The sequence below is a fragment of the Haliotis asinina genome, chromosome 9 (assembly GCF_037392515.1).
Source record: "Haliotis asinina isolate JCU_RB_2024 chromosome 9, JCU_Hal_asi_v2, whole genome shotgun sequence".
Classification (NCBI taxonomy): Eukaryota; Metazoa; Mollusca; class Gastropoda; order Lepetellida; family Haliotidae; genus Haliotis; species Haliotis asinina.
Window position 1 is genome coordinate 1,848,020 of NC_090288.1, and position 20,528 is coordinate 1,868,547.

General features: G+C 42.0%; 3 protein-coding genes across 5 annotated transcripts in view; 1 reads left to right on the forward strand and 2 right to left on the reverse strand.

The window, feature by feature from the left end:
• The window catches only part of LOC137296533 (multiple epidermal growth factor-like domains protein 10), a 28,009-nt gene extending 27,171 nt beyond the window's left edge, over positions 1-838 (reverse strand). Inside the window, exon 1 of one of the 3 annotated variants that reach the window (XM_067828338.1) lies at positions 726-838. In XM_067828338.1, coding sequence (XP_067684439.1) covers positions 726-792 — 67 coding nt within the window. In that variant the 5' untranslated portion in view covers positions 793-838. The remainder of the gene's footprint in view (positions 1-725) is intronic. The other 2 variants (XM_067828339.1, XM_067828340.1) reach the window with 2 other exon arrangements.
• A 2,407-nt stretch (positions 839-3,245) lies between these two features.
• Positions 3,246-16,702, forward strand: LOC137296504 (fucolectin-4-like). The gene is made up of 4 exons (XM_067828307.1): positions 3,246-3,323; positions 13,215-13,454; positions 15,065-15,325; positions 15,705-16,702. Exons 1-4 carry the CDS (start codon positions 3,266-3,268, stop codon positions 15,884-15,886), a joined length of 741 nt encoding a protein of 246 aa, XP_067684408.1. The 5' UTR covers positions 3,246-3,265; the 3' UTR covers positions 15,887-16,702.
• On the reverse strand, positions 16,620-18,720 carry LOC137296505 (uncharacterized). Its single transcript, XM_067828308.1, has 2 exons — positions 18,600-18,720; positions 16,620-17,120 (listed from the first exon to the last, which is right to left on the reverse strand). Exons 1-2 carry the CDS (start codon positions 18,681-18,683, stop codon positions 16,797-16,799), a joined length of 408 nt encoding a protein of 135 aa, XP_067684409.1. The 5' UTR covers positions 18,684-18,720; the 3' UTR covers positions 16,620-16,796.
• Positions 18,721-20,528: the final 1,808 nt, after the last annotated feature.

Below are 20,528 nucleotides of genomic sequence, written 5' to 3' on the forward strand. Positions count from 1 at the left end.
TGTGGGATGTGTACAGTAATGTCTAGTGTCCCATATGGCTTACCTTGACTCTAATCGGTGTGGGATGTGTACAGTAATGTCTAGTGTCCCATATGGCTTACCTTGACTCTAATCGGTGTGAGATGTGTACAGTAATGTCTAGTGTCCCATATGGCTTACCTTGACTCTAATCGGTGTGGGATGTGTACAGTAATGTCTAGTGTCCCATATGGCTTACCTTGACTCTAATCGGTGTGAGATGTGTACAGTAATGTCTAGTGTCCCATATGGCTTACCTTGACTCTAATCGGTGTGAGATGTGTACAGTAATGTCTAGTGTCCCTTACGGCTTACCTTGACTCTAATCGGTGTGAGATGTGCACAGCAATGTCTAGTGTCCCTTACGGTTTACATTGACTCTACTTGGTGTGAGATGTGGACAGCAATGTCTAATGTCCCATATGGCTTACCTTGACTCTACTTGGTGTGGGATGTGTACAGTAACGTCTAGCGTCCCATATGGCTTACCTTGACTCTACTTGGTGTGGGATGTGTACAGTAATGTCTAGTGTCCCTTACAGCTTACCTTGACTCTACTTGGTGTGAGATGTGGACAGTAATGTCTAGTGTCCCATATGGCTTACCTTGACTCTTCCCACTGTGGTGTGTGTACGGCAATGTATAGATAAGGATTTCCTCCACCCTACCCGGGGTGTCCACCTATGTGCAGCATATTGAAGATTTACCTTGACTTTGTCCGCGATGGAGTGTAAACACAATGACAGCAAACAGGTAGAGAATATTTGACTTCATTCCCTGGACTTGGTCACTGTGACGTAGTGTACGTGTGATAACAGGTGTATACAAAGATAACATCGATATACCCTTGTTGATAACACCCTGTTGATAACTCCTCTCATACTGCCAAGTGGGCATTAGACGGTCTGTGAAAACGTGTCTACAGCTGCACTTACAATCATCTCACTGGATGTGTAATTGCCACAAATAGACATGTTCCCGTAAGATGAAAGTATAAAGACGAGCTTTGACATATTTATATGAAATATTGCTTGCGATATTAAAGTTGCAACGTACCGGCAAAGCATCTCCAGGAGTATCGTGTAGGTACTCGCTTAGTAATAGTGATAGAAATATTAGTAGCAGTCGTGTTAGTATTAGTTAAAAGAGTATTATTTCTCCTTCTAGTGTTGGATGTATATAAAGCCGTTGTGAGAGAGCTGTATCAGTGGTCCCTCTAGTACTGGTATTATATATAGTCGTAGTGGGACAGTTGTATCAGTGGTCCCTCTAGTACTGGTAGTATACATAGTCGTAGTGAGAGAGCTGTATCAGTGGTCCCTCTAGTACTGGTATTATATATAGTCGTAGTGGGAGAGTTGTATCAGTGGTCCCTCTAGTACTGGTAGTATACATAGTCGTAGTGGGAGAACTGTATCAGTGGTCCCTCTAGTACTGGTAGTATAGATAGCTGTTGTGAGAGAACTGTATCAGTGGTCTTTCTAGTACTGGTAGTATATATAGTCGTTGTGGGAGAGCTGTATCAGTGGCCCTTCTAGTACTGGTAGTAAAGATAGCTGTTGTGAGAGAGCTGTATCAGTGGTCCTTCTAGTAGTAGTGGTGTATATTGCGGCACAAGTTGTCAGCCATATCGGGACGAAGCAATAATAATGATGGTAGTAGTAGCATTAGTAGTAGCATTAGTAGTAGTGTTAGTAGTAGTGTTAGTAGTAGTAGTAGTAGTAGTAGTAGTAGTAGTGAGTGAGTGAGTTTAGTTTTACGGCGCACTCAGCAATATTCCAGCTGTATGGCGGCAGCCTGTAAATAATCGGGTCTGGACCAGACAATCAAGTGATCAACAGCATGAGCATCGATCTGCGCAATTGGGAACTGATGACATGTGTCAGCCAAGTCAGCAAGCCTGACCACCCCACCCCGTTAGTCGCATCGTACGACATGCATAGTCGCCGTTTATCATAAGCATGGGTTGCTTGGTACACAAAACATGACGTATGGTGAGTTGGTTGGGTATGAGTTGGTTAGGTATGAGCTGGTAAGGTATACGTTGGTTTGGTATGAGTTGGTCAGGTATGAGTTGGTTAGGTATGAGCTGGTCGGGTATGAGTTGGCTAGGTATGAGTTGGTCAGGTATGAGTTGGTTAGGTATGAGTTGGTCAGGTATGAGTTGGTCAGGTATGAGCTGGTCGGGTATGAGTTGGTTAGGTATGAGCTGGTCGGGTATGAGTTGGTTAGGTATGAGTTGGTTAGGTATGAGTTGGCCAGGTATGAGCTGGTTAGGTATGAGTTGGTCAGGTATGAGTTGGTTAGGTATGAGTTGGTTAGGTATGAGTTGGTCAGGTATGAGTTGGTTAGGTATGAACTGGTCGGGTATGAGCTGGTAAGGTATACGCTGGTTAGGTATGAGTTGGTCGGGTATGAGTTGGTTAGGTATGAGTTGGTTAGGTATGAGTTGGTCAGGTATGAGTTGGTTAGGTATGAGTTGGTTGGGTATGAGTTGGTTAGGTATGAGCTGGTCGGGTATGAGTTGGTTAGGTATGAGTTGGTCGGGTATGAGTTGGTTAGGTATGAGCTGGTCGGGTATGAGTTGGTTAGGTATGAGCTGGTCGGGTATGATTGGTTAGGCATGAGTTGGTTAGGTATGAGTTGGTTAGGTATGAGTTGGTCAGGTATGAGTTGGTCGGGTATGAGTTGGTTAGGTATGAGGTAATAAAAAAACACTACGAACGTTCAACAACAAACAAAAAACATTTTATGATTCGCCCCGTCTGCATCCTGAGGTAAAACTACTCGTTGAGGTGTTTGTTTCTGTGTCAGGGTAAGGACGAGATAGCAAGGCAATGATAGACTCGCAGAGTGTATCCGTATCACCACTGCCAGATGATAGCTGGCAATGATCCGTAACCGTGAATTGCGAACCTTTTATCATGCAGATGACACGAAATCCCTGTAATTGAATCAACTGAAAGTGTACACAAGGACTGGGACTCCTGACGAGAACATGGAGGGGTTGGGTAGTTAGTTGACGAGGGAAACCAGGTGTATACAGGGATCAGCTAACGAGTGGTCATCCATTTTGTGGTGGGATCAATCAGCGGGATGTTTTTCCCCACTTAATTAACCCATGTTAGTTCTGTAGTAATTAATGTGTGTACGTGTTATTTGGCAAACAAACTTGATTGATGGGACACAACATCGTGTAGCATGATCACAAACAGCCACAGAAGTCGCTAGTCTCGAGAACTCGACGATGGTGCAGCGCACGATGTTGTGGTACCTTGTAGCAACCATTACAGGCCTAGTGACCGGTAGGTACACGAGTAAAACGCTTTATAGACGACAGGTAGACTTTATTGCCAGACATTTGTGTTATAAAGCCTTGCGGAGAGTCTCTGACGGCATTCAAAAACGAGGTGAGGCGAATTGGGGGGTAAACACATTCATAAATATTTGGGGGGGTTAGTTAGGTATGACGTCACTTTCAACAGTAATCCAGTAACACTACCCGGCAGCGTTCAGAATTATTTGGATGAGTTAGTTGATTACATTCGGGATAAACTTTCTCATTGAAGGACGTAGTCTAGTATCTTTTTGACAAGGCACACTTGCCACGTTTTTAAATGTCATCGCCAATTCATATTGTTATAGCGTCTATTTGAGGACAGCCATCGTCCAGATATTTTTATAGAAACAAAACCTATTCATCCAAGCCATATGAGACTTATTTGTTGTTATTTAATCTGCATTATTAATCTTTATGACCACCGCAGTGTACATAGTCATGTCAGTCACCCTGCTGCTCTTTGTCACTTCCATTTATTGCTGTAAATCACATTTATGGCCTTTATTGGTCATCTCCTTTGGCGGTGTCTGTCGTCACATCAACTGTACAAGGAGGTGCTTTTGTTTTTCTATCTGTCCTTTGTTGAGTATTTGTCCGTCGACTGTTGTCAAAATTTGTGTATATATGCTCACACCTATATTGGAAGGGGGAGTCCTGGATTTCGCCTGTCTATGTAGGACGACCGCGAGCAGGAATACCTCTCGCCTGATTCCCTTGTTTGTCATATCTTGTAGAGACAATTAAAGGACACTCCATCTTAATGTCGAGCATATACAACGCACTGACAACATAAAGAAAGCAATAGAATCTGTACCTGTACTGAAAACGTGCAATCCCAAATATAGCAGTTTACATTTGGCCACTTTCTAAATGGCATCGTGAATTCATGGCTTTCACCCCTTTGAGACATGTCAATTCACATCTGTCAGAGTGGTACACACGAGCGGTAGACAGCACATGATCTAGCCTACCAGTTGTACTGCTTCCTTTTTTGTGAATGCCGAGGTGGCATGCTGGTAAATATGTGTTTGAATGGCTGTCCGAATCCTGGACTCAACCCCCAAAATGCACTGGAACTTGTACTTTACTTGAAATATGACCTGTATTACGTTGCATCACTTTCTTCATGTCACATTATGAATTTATGTACTAGTTGAGTTTGACGCTGTTCGCAACTGTAATCCATGGTAGTCTGGTTGAGGCATTTATGACCAACTCAGGATCACCGGAAGTCGTCAAGTGGACCAGATTCCCTGCCTTGTTGTAAACTGACGGTCAAAAGAAAGTTGTCACCTTAAATTGCGCATAACACGTTTATGGCTTATGGAATCACTGCGTGCTAACATAACCCAGCCATGTGCAAGGAACCCAACTAAACTAAAAATACAGTTTTCGGTTTTCCATGGAATCTCCATGGAGATACCAATATATATCTCAGTCCAAGTAGCCATACACTGTCACATCAACTTAAACACATTGGGTCATCAGTTAAGCCGAAACAAGGTGAGGAGACGATTGTGTTATAGGCAGCAGGGCCTACCGACCCTTCCGAGGGATGGCGCTAGCCGTCTAAAATCTCCTCGCCAGACTCCTTGCTCCGAGGTGTACGGCATTGGCAGCGGCTAGAAGAACATCGTATTTTGTTAACTAATGAGAGTAGATTTAATATGTTCCATACAGACGGGTGCCGCAAAACGAATGATTGTCCATATTCGATACGTGGCAAGGTGGATATAGCGTCATCAGACTTTCGACGTCATCCACGACGTTGTGAGGCATGTATCCTTACCAGAGGAGGTATTGATAGCGTCTCTCGTCAGTCAAAGGGTTCACCAAGATGTTGGCCACACTTGTTTTCACAGGTTTAGTGAAACTCGACATGTCCCCAGTGTTTGACAGTAACCGTTGTAGGTGATCTTATAAGTCAACCACATCGATATTGTGCAAAATTGACAACACATTACTGAAATATAAATGTGTGTTTACATGAACATAACTTGAGAGTTCGTTTTTATTTTAGAGTCCACCAAAGTATGTGACAACTTTCTTTTGATCTCCGTCCGTGCAACAGAATCATCAAACACAATAACAACTGACACAGTTCTGACTTGCACAAGGGAATTTTGTTTCCCTTGCGCAGATTGCATTTGCAGATTTTATGTCCAATGTAAAATGATGCAGCTTTCTACTTTAAGTGATGACTAATATATCCTGAACCTAATATATCAAGGCTTCAAGAAATATTGAGTCATGACTTTTCAGTCAGTGAAGTGAGTTTTCTAAGAATTAAAAGCGGTTTACGCCCTTAAAACTTCTAACATATGTTCCGTTGTCAAGTGTTTCAAAAACAGTGTTCAAAAAAAAAGAAGAAAAAACAAAACAAAAAAACCCCAAACAAACAAACAAACAAAAAACATGTCCAAATTTGTTTGTGTTCGTTTATGAGAAAATGTGATCGATTTCGTATTCGTTTTGTTACTGCGATCAATCTTGGATAATTTTAAATAGTCGGACCATCACTAGACCACGTATTGCAAGTGGTGCTCCCCTTTGAGCTCATCTAAATCAGTGTATGGATGTCCTAGTCAAAGTAAACATACAAACAAACATCGTTATGATATGGGTATTATCCAGGCTGTGCCTTGGGCGGATCTCGGAGTCACATATGTGACGAACAGGGTAAATGAGTTAAGATATGCAGGGCACCCACTGAAAAGGAGTTGCGCCGTCTCTTTGAAAGTCACAAAGAATGCCTCTGTTTCCAGCCAACATTTCGCCGCCAAAGGTGTCGGTTAGATTGCTATATCTGTGTATGTATACACGGCATAGTGATACCCACACAGTGTCTCCTTAAACGACCGACTCCGGGCTCGGATAGCGCATGACGCCACCTGGTTTACTCGTGTAGCGTCCAGCAGTACATCGCCATTAACAACATCAGATTCACGGCTGATAACCTGTCCAACAATCTTCGCTTAAAAATGAAAAGTGGGCATAGATAAGGGAATTTCATTCCCAGAACCAAAAGTACACCACCCAGTTAGGGCTGACCCCCAGTGTTGGTTTTCTTATTGTTACCAACAGACGTGAAGAGTACCATCTTTCAACTCCGCAGCCCAGTCGGCCTTCCTCCGGTAGTGACATACTGGAGGTGGGACATGCCCCAGGGGAAGGCACAGAGCCCGACCAGGAATTATTTGGTCGAACCATTTCAAATCCACAATACTAGAGTGTGCGAAAGCGACAGGATGGCCTGGTAATCCACGCATCGATGGCAAATCGCTTAAGCTGCATTGTATGCTTACTTCACGGAACAAAATCTCCGAGACCAACTCCGGAGACATAAAAATCTCATGCCCGTCAAGAACCTTTGCATAACAAAACTGCTCAAGTGGCAGCAGATCCAAACCTTCGCGCGACAAACTCTTCCGACATAAAGCCAACTGACCCCGAAATTTCTCTTCCTTCACTTGCTGGTCTTTCCGAAATTCCTGTGTATAGTCTGTTTCACTCTGTTTATGATGAAATATCTGCTATACCTGTAGAAAAACTGAGGCCAGTCAAACAAAGAAATGTATCTTTTCTCAAACATGAAACTGATTTATTGAATGACATTATCTGGGAATATTATCCAATACTAAGAGCAATACACCAAAAAAAAATCGGGTTCAAGTAAAATTAACAGTAGGTAGAAAAAACATTTCCTGGATAGAGCTGTGCCTAAAGTTAAGATCTAAACGACAAACAAAATAAATTTTTAGAAATAATGGAAAACACTTCTACGAGCAGCTTAAAACAAATCATGATGGTGAGCATGACATGACAAACGGCTTCCCATGGATGCCAATGAAAGGTTCTGGAATCAGTTGCACACGGCGACTGTAACCTGGAGGCACCATAGGTCCGTGATTATGAGTGTTATTGGGGTGGGGGGGGTGGGGTGGGTAGAGTTATTGAGCATCATTTAGCGCCAGTGGATGCCCGTCCTTGGCACAAACAGCATATCTTAAAAGACATGATGGCATGGCTCGCTGTCTTTTACTATCGTCTTGGCCATTCCTTTGGCTTTGACCCCGAGGTCCATCCATGGAACGACCCTGAACATGTCCAGGGCGTCATGGAAAATTATGCTTTCAAACGTCTTTGGAAAGGGCCTTTATACCTCAGAAAAATTCCGGCCAACAACTCGTCACGACAACTCGTCACAATATACGGGCTCATGGCCCAATTTACAGTTGATATGTAATGTGTTTATAATGTCACTTGAACCCAAATTAAAATAATTATCTAGCAATAAATATATGTTTTAACAAAGTTGCAACTGAATGTATAAGATGAGGATTTTGAGATGTTGGTAAATTTACCATTAACATAATGGTTTTATGGACATGTTGAATGTGTGGAAGACATCTCTCTCTTACATCTTTATATTTATCGCAAACTAATGATACATGAAATTCATCTTCAATAAAACCCAATGTACAATTTGCACATTTAATTAGATCAATATCTTCTTGTTTGTGCCTATGGACAAAATTGACATTGAAATTGTGTTGAGAAAGTCTAAAATTACACATGGCTCTTCTCAAATCCTTGTTTTCTAATAATGCTAAATGTTTTTCTGTCTCTATAGCTGATTTTATCGAGTTATAATGACACAGAAAGGATGATGATGAAATATTATTGAGCCAGTTTTGATAACACATATCTTGTAATCTTTGTTTTAATGAGGATAGAAATAGCTCTTCATCACCGACGTCTTGCTCAATCAAGACAAAAGAATACCCACAAGTAAACAGCAAAGTTCTAACATTTGAAACCCAGTTACAACTGGTCTTGAATCCACCTTTCGACGTACATCAATATTTTGTACACAATGCTTGCAATATGAATAGATTATCAACAGTCGAGTACTTTTGGCGGAAACCGGCTTGACGTTCTGATAAAAGATCATTTATATCTAAACAAATTCTAAGACGCTTTTCCATAACAATAGTGAACAATTTACCCGTGACATTCTAAATAGAAATACCTCTATAATTGTTGGGGTGGGAACGTTTACCCGACTTACAAAAAGGCAAAATCATACCTATATTCCATGATTCTGGAAAATCGCCAGTATTTAAGACTCTATTAAAACGAAATTGCAAATAAGGTATGATAAAGATAATAAAAAATCTACATACAATTTTAAGTGTAAGTCACATTTAAATCGTCTAAATGTGTTGAGTAGAAAATAGTTTCTCGTGTAACTGTATCATATGCTCATGCATTTACTGCACAGTGAATTAGTATATCACTTAGCTGTCCTTCTGCAGCCTTATTTTCTCCTCCAGTAATAATGTAAATGTGTTAAACATATCTATGTTCTCCTCCAGTAATAATGTAAATGTGTTAAACATATCTATGTTCTCCTCCAGTAATAATGTAAATGTGTTAAACATATCTATGTTCTCCACCAGTAATAATGTAAATGTGTTAAACATATCTATGTTCTCCTCCAGTAATAATGTAAATGTGTTAAACATATCTATGTTCTCCTCCAGTAATAATGTAAATGTGTTAAACATATCTATGTTCTCCACCAGTAATAATGTAAATGTGTTAAACATATCTATGTTCTCCTCCAGTAATAATGTAAATGTGTTAAACATATCTATGTTCTCCACCAGTAATAATGTAAATGTGTTAAACATATCTATGTTCTCCTCCAGTAATAATGTAAATGTGTTAAACATATCTATGTTCTCCTCCAGTAATAATGTAAATGTGTTAAACATATCTATGTTCTCCACCAGTAATAATGTAAATGTGTTAAACATATCTATGTTCTCCTCCAGTAATAATGTAAATGTGTTAAACATATCTATGTTCTCCTCCAGTAATAATGTAAATGTGTTAAACATATCTATGTTCTCCACCAGTAATAATGTAAATGTGTTAAACATATCTATGTTCTCCTCCAGTAATAATGTAAATGTGTTAAACATATCTATGTTCTCCACCAGTAATAATGTAAATGTGTTAAACATATCTATGTTCTCCTCCAGTAATAATGTAAATGTGTTAAACATATCTATGTTCTCCTCCAGTAATAATGTAAATGTGTTAAACATATCTATGTTCTCCACCAGTAATAATGTAAATGTGTTAAACATATCTATGTTCTCCTCCAGTAATAATGTAAATGTGTTAAACATATCTATGTTCTCCTCCAGTAATAATGTAAATGTGTTAAACATGTCTATGTTCTCCACCAGTAATAAAGTAAATGTGTTAAACATGTCTATGGCGGAGATAATTTTGATATGGAATTTGACAATCCGCAGGAAGCCTGTAACTCATCCTTGGATATAATTCAACTTTTTGTAAATTCGGAATCTCATTATTACTTACTGAAGGGATCATAATATTCTTAAAATAGCACACAAGTGGAAGGTGGTCCAACTCCGTGCGTTTAAAAACCTTCATATCTACAACATTATCGAACATATTTGAAGAAAGAATAAAATAGTGAAGAACACTAGATCCAGCATGTGATATACACGTCATGTTTCCCACATTATCTGACTTACTTCTTCCATTAACAATATGGATACTAAGGACCTTACATATATGTACTAGGTTTAAGCCATAATTATTAACGACAGTATCTAGCGAATGTCGGGGGCAAGAGAAGTAGTCAGATTTATAGTCATCATCAACTGGTAAGTACTCATCATCTATGATATAATCAAATTGATTTCCAGTTCTGGTATTAAAGTCGCCACACAATATAAATTCCGACAACTCGCCATAATCATTTACAATATCGAGCAGTTGTCGCTCTAGACTGTGAGTCCCACTCTCTCCACTGTCTCTCTAGACTGTGAGTCCCACTCTCTTCACTGTCTATATAGGCCGGTGACCTCTCTGGGTTAAAATAAACAGACACGAGGAAGACTTTGAAGGGGGGCAACTCGCTTCTTATTCTGAAAAAGAGAGCGTTATTTTCTTGGCAGTAAATTTTCGCAAAATAAGATGCAATATCTCTTTTAATACCAACTGCTAATCCACAAGAAAATGTTCCCCTGGTTTTATATCTTCTAGGATTGCGTGTGAAAATATCATGTTCACCGACAATGTCATTTCGAACATCATATCCGTTTGGACACATTGTCTCAATGAAACAGAAAATGTTGATTTTTTTACAGAATGATATAAAATCAAAATATTCAACTTTAGATGTAAGACCATTTATATTCCAGGAGCATATGGACGTTATGACGTCATTGTCACTCAGTGTGTTGTCGCTGGTAATAATGTCACTAACAGACATATTTGTGTCATCATTACACAGTGTGTTGTCGCTGGTAATAATGTCACTAACAGACATATTTGTGTCATCATTACACAGTGTGTTGTCGCTGGTAATAATGTCACTAACAGACATATTTGTGTAATCATTACACAGTGTGTTGTCGCTGGTAATAATGTCACTAACAGACATATTTGTGTCATCATTACACAGTGTGTTGTCTCTGGTAATAATGTCACTAACAGACATATTTGTGTCATCATTACACAGAGTGGTTGACGAAGGTGGTGTATTAAGTGAAAAGTCAGGGCAGAAGTTGGTTGAATCAGGAGACACGTTTGTTGAATCTCCAGCAAACTTTGGTTTTGACTTATCACATTTCCGGCTTAGCGACCCTGCTGAGTTACTGTCCATTGACGAGCTCATAAAAACTCGCACCACCTTCTCTGTCCCAATCAACGTCTCCTTTCCTCCCTCTATGAAACCATCGAATATATGGTTATCTTGCCTGGATTGTGTTTCTGAGTTATCTTGTAGAGTCTTTACATCCGAAAACAGTTTTCTTGACATGACTGTGGCAAAGTTTTCCCTAACGTCGTGATGAAACACGTTAAACTTGTCATTTGACAATGACAACTGAGACAGAATTTTGTTAAGAGTTTTAGCGAGATCACCAAGGGTGACCTCAGCGTCTGAAGTAACACGCTGACCTGAGACGCCAGAAGAGAAGGTATTCTGATCTCCAGCAAAGTGCGATTTGGAATTAAAGTCAGTATATAAATTACCAACGTTAGTACTATATGCAAATTTGTTATGTAGACAGTCACCTTCACTGAGACCATGACCGTATTCCTATCCATTATGATGATTAGCTTCATCTGATGAGACCCAGTTGCGACGCTTTCATACCTGTTTCAAATCGGAGAGTTCATGGTCAAACACATACACCAGGCCATCTATGATGAGCTTGTCATAGCTCATGTATGACACTTTCTTATCATCCCGTGCTCTCATCATAAAGGGGAATAATTTGGATCTGGTGTGTCGGACACGGTCTGTAAAGTCCTCAGACACTCTGAACTGTTTATTTCTGTTCAAAGTTTTCTTTTCTACTTCTAACATATCTGATTTGTCTGAAGAAAGTGAACTTGACAATCACAGGTCTATTTCCATTGCGAGCATGCAACCGATGAGCACGTTCGATGCTCACTGAAACGACTGAATCGATGTCAAGGGCCGAGCCCATAAAATCTCGCACCACCTTCTCTGTTTCAATCTACGTCTTGTTTCATCCTTCTGTCAATCCATGAAAAATGAGGTTACATCGCCTGGATTGCGCTTCTAACCTATCCTGTTTTACCTCATGATCAGAAATTTGCTTTCTTAAAATGTCAATTTCCTCCTGGACTGCGACAATATTTTCCTTGACGTCGTGACGAAACTCTTCAAACTCATTCAACAATGACATCTGAGACTGAATGCTAGTGAGTGTTTTAGCGTGGTCACCAAAGGTGAGGCCAGCGTTCGGAGTAACATACCGACCTGCGACATTCTGAGACGACAGTCTTGTCTGAACCCTATCGTTAGAAGACGTATGTGGTGTTTTAGGAGGTCCTGGGTTTAATTCCACGTCTCCAGATACAATGAGTAAAGTCATTATCAACAACAGCAGGCGACATCCTACACGCATCCCACCGGGTATTCCTATACCGGGGTAAAAACAACGTGGACAAACACAAACAATTCTAGCTCTCCAGACACTTATATCAACCTTCATGGTGAAAATCAAATAGTTGGTTTACTTATCTCGTTGCTGTTATCGGAATCCGATTATTATTACCCCTGATAAATCAAACTCTCTCTTAGGCGGTAGAAGGTTATAGTCAGATGACTTTATCCCATTTTTTTCTGCTCAGTGAACAGACGCAATTCTGAACAAACTTACTTGCCTAAGGTGAGACCACAGGTATCATATGTGTTTCGTTGTGGGGCAGAACTTAAGTCCAAGAAAGTCTCAGGAGTCAAGCTGGCAAACACCATCCAAGGACTCGACGTTGCTTAACTGCAACTGATTTGTGACCTGTCCTCTACGCACATGACCATCAGAGGATCAGAAGACGAATAGACAGAAACCTTCCATCGTGTAGACCATCCACGGGTTAGTAGAAACCCATCCTGATTGGCATAAATAAACGATTAAAACAGAAACGAGGGTGGTTGACTAAGCTCACACTCATGATACTTGTGGTCAGGCGGTCAAGACTCTGGATATCGTGCTTTGCCCAAGTAACTATTCCAAATTAACGGAATAAGAAAGGACTGGCACAACAAGGGAAGTTGTGACTTTGTTTTGTAAACAATTCGAGTCTCCAAAAATCATTTTTGGTTGATCCTTGCATCCCCAACATCTCTTGATCGCGCCGTTTTGCTCTCAGTAAATAATATCGTGTGAAGAGCAGTAAGATGGCACGACGTTTTTGAAACATCTTCTGAAGATTTCAAGTTGTAAAAGTATTCAGGATATATACTTTCTAACCGTATCCAAACCTTGGGTTCCAGGAACTACATTTATCTCCTCGGTGGAGGAAGGCATCCTGAAGGCCGTCCCTGCTGTGACGTCTCGGCTGCTGAAGGACCCCAGCCCACTCCTCGACGTAGCCAGCGCCAGTGACATCGTGGCCTTCTTCTCTGGCCCCTGTGTCTACGGATATAAGCCCTCCCCGCCATGGTGGATATTTGACCTTGGGAAGGAAATGAAGGTCGTCAGCATCAGCGTGAAGAACGGCGGCAGCTGCTGCAGTGAGTATTGTGTTGCAGGAGTCCTTGGATCTATACGAGTAAGTACATTGGGTTTACACCACTATAGCAACATTCCAGCCACCCACAGGGAACACCAGAGACGGGCTTCACACATTGTATCGATGTGGAGAGTCGAACCCGGGTTTTCGGCGTGACGAGGGAACGTTTTAACTTCAATTAAACCCAACGACCAGGTTATACGAATAGACCGGTGTTGGATGCAGGCGATATGGCTAATAGGCTGGTGTTGGATGCAAGCAATATGGCTGATAGGCAGGTGTTGGATGCAAGCAATATGGCTGATAGGCAGGTGTTGGATGCAAGCAATATGGCTAATAGGCCGGTGTTGGATGCAGGTGATATGGCTAATAGGCAGGTGTTGGATGCAGGCGATATGGCTAATAGGCCGGTGTTGGATGCAAGCAATATGGCTAATAGGCTGGTGTTGGATGCAGGCGATATGGCTAATTGGCCGGTGTTGGATGCAAGCAATATGGTTAATAGGCTGGCGTTGGATGCAGGCGATATGGTTAATAGGCCGGTGTTGAATGCAAGCAATATGGCTGATAGGCAGATGTTGGATGCAAGCAATATGGCTAATAGGCCGGTGTTGGATGCAGGCGATATGGCTAATAGGCAGGTGTTGGATGCAGGTGATATGGCTAATAGGCCGGTGTTGGATGCAAGCAATATGGCTAATAGGCTGGTGTTGGATGCAGGCGATATGGTTAATAGGCCGGTGTTGGATGCAAGCAATATGGCTAATAGGCTGGCGTTGGATGCAGGCGATATGGTTAATAGGCCAGTGTTGGATGCAGGCGATATGGTTAATAGGCCGGTGTTGGATGCAAGCAATATGGCTAATAGGCCGGTGTTGGATGCAGGCGATATGGCTAATAGGCCGGTGTTGGATGCAAGCAATATGGCTGATAGGCAGGTGTTGGATGCAAGCAATATGGCTAATAGGCCGGTGTTGGATGCAGGCGATATGGCTAATAGGCAGGTGTTGGATGCAGGCGATATGGCTAATAGGCCGGTGTTGGATGCAAGCAATATGGCTAATAGGCTGGTGTTGGATGCAGGCGATATGGCTAATAGGCCGGTGTTGGATGCAAGCAATATGGTTAATAGGCCGGTGTTGGATGCAGGCGATATGGTTAATAGGCCGGTGTTGGATGCAGGCGATATGGTTAATAGGCCGGTGTTGGATGCAGGCGATATGGTTAATAGGCCGGTGTTGGATGCAGGCGCTATGGTTAATAAGGGGCGAATGCTTAGCGTGGTGGTGAATGAGCTCGTGTCACGCCCAATACACCGTCTCTCTTGTTACCCGGTTTCGATTCCCCAGGCGGGTAAAAAGTGTGAAGCTAAGTTCTGGCATCCCCGGCCGTGATGTTGCAGAAATATTGTTAAAGACAGCGTAAAACCACACTCACTCACTCACTCACTCACTCACTCAGTATTTTAGTGTAGTCTTAGTGACCAGGCAAATTGACATGATGTTTGATCTGCGTGTGATCTCTGCTACTGAATATTTAATTAATGATATTTTTAACATGAAGACCATATGTGGTGCTAGCAGGATCGAGGCAGAAACGTCTTCTTTTCAGATCCTTGGCTGGGAAACTTTACCGTGGAGGTTGGCAACAGGTTGTCTCCCACCGACAACGAGCTGTACGGTAGCGAGATCTGTGTGGAACACAGCGGCCAGGTTCCCCCAAACGTCACAGTCTCGCACCCTTGCGTCCGACCTCTGAGGGGGAGATACGTCAAGCTCAGGTCAAAGTGTGTAGATCTGTTCGGGAGTGTCCTGTCTTGTGACCTGCACGTCCACGCAGTCCCCGCCCCGACCACTGGACGCAAGTTTGCAGGTAGGATCCTATAGCTGCAGGTTCGAATCCCTGATTACGCCAGATCGTGATTTGTGGTTTGCCAGTACCAGTGCTAATGTTTGAATGGGCCCTCGTCTTCAGTCCACACACAGGTAACTAGGTTGAACCAAATGACACCGGTTTGTCCCCCGAGGTTTGTACGTGTGTTGGTTTAATTTAATACCCCACCTTATTACGCTTCGTGCTTTCCTCCAACATTCCTCTCCTCCAACATTCCTTTCCTCCAACATTACTTTCCTCCAACATTCCTCTCCTCCAAGCCGTGCTATAACGGAACTAATGTTAAAAGTGATCTTTTAAACCTCACTCTGTCAGTTAAGCGATAGCTGATTCTCTTTTTCCAATTCTGCACATGCAGTGTTCGCACAAGACCGGAAGTCCGCTCCAGAAGGAGGCTATGACCTTGTCTGTGCTCGCCAATGTATGGGTGAACACACGTGTGTCAAGTTCAGCGTGAGCAGCTCGGGGCAGTGTGTGTTGTATGACCGCCAGGTGGACACAGCCCAGGAAAGCTACTCTTTGTCTCACATCAGCCTGTGAATCGATCATTGCCATGTGTCTGAGACATGGATCATCTCAGTATTAGGGATGGCATCGGTGTGAGACATGGATCATATCAGTGTGAGACATGGATCATATAGGTGTGAGACGTGTATCATATTAGTGTGAGGTATAACAGATATAAGTCTTAAAGATGGATCATAACGGTGTGAGACATGGATCATATGACTCTGAGATACATTCGTGTAAGATGTCGTTTAGACTGGTGAGAGACTTGGAAATGACTCTAAGATGCTAATCTATCGGTGTGAGACATGGATGATATCGGTGTGAGACATGGATCATATCACTCTCAGGTACAGAGCATACCACTCTACCACATCTATCATGTCTCACATTGTGTGAACTCTTTCCCTGGACATGTTCACCGTCTGTTGTCGGGACCTATTTCAGATGCAGACAGTGAAGTCAGGTAGCCTCCACCAAGATCCCCGTGGAGCCCGGGCTACGTGAACACATCCTTAGCACCGCATGTGTCATATTTGGGACTTCACTTCCTCAGTAAAGTACAAATTCTAGTACTTTTTTGAGGAAGTGAAATCCCTAATATGACATATGTTGCATTTGACCACTTCCTAAATGGCATCGTGTAATCATCCTTAGCACCGAACAGCCAGACACGTGCGTCACCATCACATGTCCAAGGGATGAGTTGCATTCATTTTCCGATATTCAAGAATATATAGATTAATGAAACTGTCAACATGACATCTCTCGTTATCATGAATAACTATTAACTGTAACGGACACCATAATGGGAACAAATACAAATAAATCACGTTATGACATTATGCATTCCACGGGTGTGTTAATAAGAAATCTTATTGGAACAGTGTTGATGTTATTACTAGGCAGTGGAGATGTCAGTGACAAAGGCACGCATCTGTAATTAGACACATGTACCAAACAAGGCGTCTAGTCCAGTTCTGCCGTTAGGTCGACACGTGAGGCCTGTAGCACAGTCGCACCATTCCCCGGGATTGTGGACCAAGCACTTCTCTCCAGAGGTCGGGATCGCCTTGCACATGGTGGTGATGCCGGGGTAGGGGTTGTTCTGGGGTAGGTCGATGGGCTGGAGCAACTGTCGACGTCCGTGGATGGGGGTGTAAAAGTGGACGCAGCACTGACCGGCGCCACATGTCGGGTTGCACGTGTATGTTTTTGGCTGGCTGAGGAGTTGCTTCAGAGTGGACAGGTCAGTCACAGAGGCGCTCTGTAAGGATGGGTGAACTGGTGTTGAATAATTGAACAGTTGGGTGGTTAGATTATTGAATAGTTGGTAACTGAGGGGTTGAATTACTGCATAGTTAGGTGGTTGAATAATTGGTGTTTGAATGGTAGAATGTGTGGTTGAATAGTTGAGTGGTTGCATGGATGCTTGAATGGTTGAGTGGTTGATTTGTGTAACTGTGTGACTGAATAGTGGCAGGGTTTAATGGTTGAATGGTCGAGTGGTGAAATTGTTGTGGGGTTGAATGGTTGACTGATTATGTGAGTCAGAGAGAGATACCAAACATTCACTCCTGTAATAAAATGAACTGGTGTAATGAGTTGAAAACGTCACTATTTGCTGAGTTATTCATTGCGCCTTTACCGCAAAAAGCAGTTTAACGTCGTGTGCTGGAATATGAAAATAAACAGTTGTTACGACATGTGAAAAGGTAGTGAATAACGTCTTTGTTGTAATGGCCACATGAACACATGGTTGTTTCCCATATTTGTCCACCATATCTATCTGCGTTTAGATCACTACAGACGACCTCGGGGCGACAATGGATGATTTGACAAAATCTAGTCCCCAAATTTAAATACAAGTAATTGTGGGATTCAGCTCCATCCAGCAATCAATTCCACGACGAAATCACACTCGGTAAAAATTATCGAGAATATTTTACGTTCTTCAGTTAATAAATTGAACTGAAGTAGGAGGGAAAAGAGTAGGCAAACTGGGAATAATTACTTATGCAGGTACTGTACATTATTAAGTGTAGGGGTGATCCATTATATGTTTATGTTCATGAGTAGTGAAACTGGGAGTAAAAAATTGGGAGTGGTCATAGTGGGGTAGTCATACTGGGACTAATCATAGTGGGAGTAGTGAAACTGGGAGTGGTCTTAGAGGGTTGTCATACTGGGAGTAGTCATATTGGGGGTAGTGAAACTGGGAGTGATCATCGTGGGGTAGTCATACTGGAAGTAGTCATAGTAGGGGTAGTCATACTGGGAATGGTCATAGTGGGGTAGTCATACTGGGAGTAGTCATAGTAGGTGTAGTGAAACTGGGAGTAGTCATAGTGGGAGTAGTCATAGTGGGAGTAGTAAATCATTTCAATGAAACGTACGCAGTCGAATGAGTAGGTGCGTGAGTGGGGTGGCAAGGGGTTTGATTGCGTGAGATCACGCAAATGCGTGAATACGTAAGGGTTGCATCACGCAACATGTTTGTGAGAGAAAGCATCAGTTCAACGTGTGTACACATAAATGGGTTCGACACTTATGGGCATGTAACGTGCGGGTGGGTGAGTGAGTGAGAGGGAGTCTCACAGTCTCCAACAAAACTCCTCAATGATCTGTTTGTGAGCATCCATGATTCGAATATAAGATGGGATCTTGTCTTGAATCGTATACCCTGGACCACAGACAATGGCGCCTCCTGGACTAACTTTACAGAATAAAGCTCATTCACAAATACCTGGACGCCGATTGCCAGCAGACACAGACCGAGGACAGCGGTGTGCATGGTCCTAGCAGCTTCACCTGTAAGAGAAGCGACCATTCAGTGGACGTCTGGCTGATACCATGAGGCAGCAGGTGCTCCAACATGGTGACTTTCACATGATTACAACAGGTGTTAAAGGTGCGGAAGAGGTCGGGTCGCAATGGAATCAGGACAAACGTGAGTCAGGATCGACCCATATGTAGACGCATGAGAATATATACAGTGTTTATTACTGACGAGAACTGTTCCTATATAGTGGACATAAAGTCGAAATCAGACACCTCATCATTGTCAGATTATATCTAACATGACGTCATATGCCAGCTGCAAGGCGTCATGTAACATGCTAATTGAGTGGTCCTGCTAGCTGTAAGGCATCATGTGACATGATAGCTGAGTGGAAAAATCACTTCAACTAGGTGTCATATGACATGCTGGTTGTGTTGTAAGATCACTTTCTACAAGGTGTCACTTATGAATATACCTCATCACATGAAACACAACAAGTGAACATTCATCACATTTTTATAAAGGCCGAATTCATCACTAAAGAATGCTGCATGAAATACCAGGCCAAGTCTTACGCAATCTGTACCATTACATATGATCCATATGATCACACCCTTTAGTCTCTCTACACAATCCCCTTCCGTTTCGCTCATCCACAGTTACGATACCACCTTCTGAAGCTCAACACTAGTCAACCCAAAACCATTCAAGTTAATACAATGCAGCTTTAGAATCCATGACTAGACAATATACAACAATTGTACAATTAATGTCTAGATAAACTACAGTTGTACAATCAAGGACTAGATGATATCCTACAAGTGAACAATCCATGACTAGATGATATATTGCAATTATACAGTCTAGGACTAGATGATATACTGCAGCTGTACAATCAAGGACTTGGTGATATATTGCAATTATACAGTCTAGGACTAAAAGGACATACTGCAGTTTTGCAAACAATAACGAGATGATATTCTGCAGTTGTACAATCCAGGACATCATATACTGCAGATTTAAAATCCAGGGCTAGTTGTACGGTCTAAAGCCGAATGTCACAAAACAGTTGTACAGTCTAAAGCTAAATACATTACCACAGATGTACAGTCTAAAGCTGAATGTCACACTGTAGTTGTACAGTCTAAAGCTGAATGTCACACTGTAGTTGTACAGTCTAAAGCTGAATGTCACACTGTAGCTGTACAGGCTAAAGCTGAATGTCACACTGTAGTTGTACTGTCTAAAGCAGAATGTCACACTGTAGTTTTACTGTCTAAAGCTGAATGTCACACTGTAGTTGTACTGTCTAAAGCTGAATGTCACACTGTAGTTGTACAGTCTAAAGCTGAATGTCACACTGTAGTTGTACAGTCTAAAGCTGAATGTCACACTGTAGCTGTACAGGCTAAAGCTGAATGTCACACTGTAGTTGTACTGTCTAAAGCAGAATGTCACACTGTAGTTTTACTGTCTAAAGCTGAATGTCACACTGTAGTTGTACAGTCTAAAGCTGAATGTCACACTGTAGCTGTACAGGCTAAAGCTGAATGTCACACTGTAGTTGTACTGTCTAAAGCAGAATGTCACACTGTAGTTTTACTGTCTAAAGCTGAATGTCACACTGTAGTTGTACTGTCTAAAGCTGAATGTCACACTGTAGTTGTACAGTCTAAAGCTGAATGTCACACTGTAGTTGTACAGTCTAAAGCTGAATGTCACACTGTAGTTGTACAGGTTAAAGCTGAATGTCACACTCTAGTTGTACAGGTTAAAGCTGAATGTCACACTCTAGTTGTACAGGTTAAAGCTGAATGTCATACTACAAATGCACTGTCCTTATCTAAATGATATAAAATTGTGATCCAGGGTTGAGCTGGATGGCTTAGATGT

Excerpts from the sequence above, each read along its gene's own strand:
- LOC137296504 (XM_067828307.1), top strand. The coding sequence starts at position 3,266 with ATGGTGCAGCGCACGATGTTGTGGTACCTTGTAGCAACCATTACAGGC. Across the intron at positions 3,324-13,214 it reads CATTACAGGCCTAGTGACCG|GAACTACATTTATCTCCTCG; the intron begins GTAGGTACACGA and ends CTTGGGTTCCAG. Across the intron at positions 13,455-15,064 it reads GAACGGCGGCAGCTGCTGCA|ATCCTTGGCTGGGAAACTTT; the intron begins GTGAGTATTGTG and ends TCTTCTTTTCAG.
- LOC137296505 (XM_067828308.1), bottom strand. The coding sequence starts at position 18,683 with ATGGTCGCTTCTCTTACAGGTGAAGCTGCTAGGACCATGCACACCGCT. Across the intron at positions 17,121-18,599 it reads TGCTGGCAATCGGCGTCCAG|AGCGCCTCTGTGACTGACCT; the intron begins GTATTTGTGAAT and ends CCATCCTTACAG.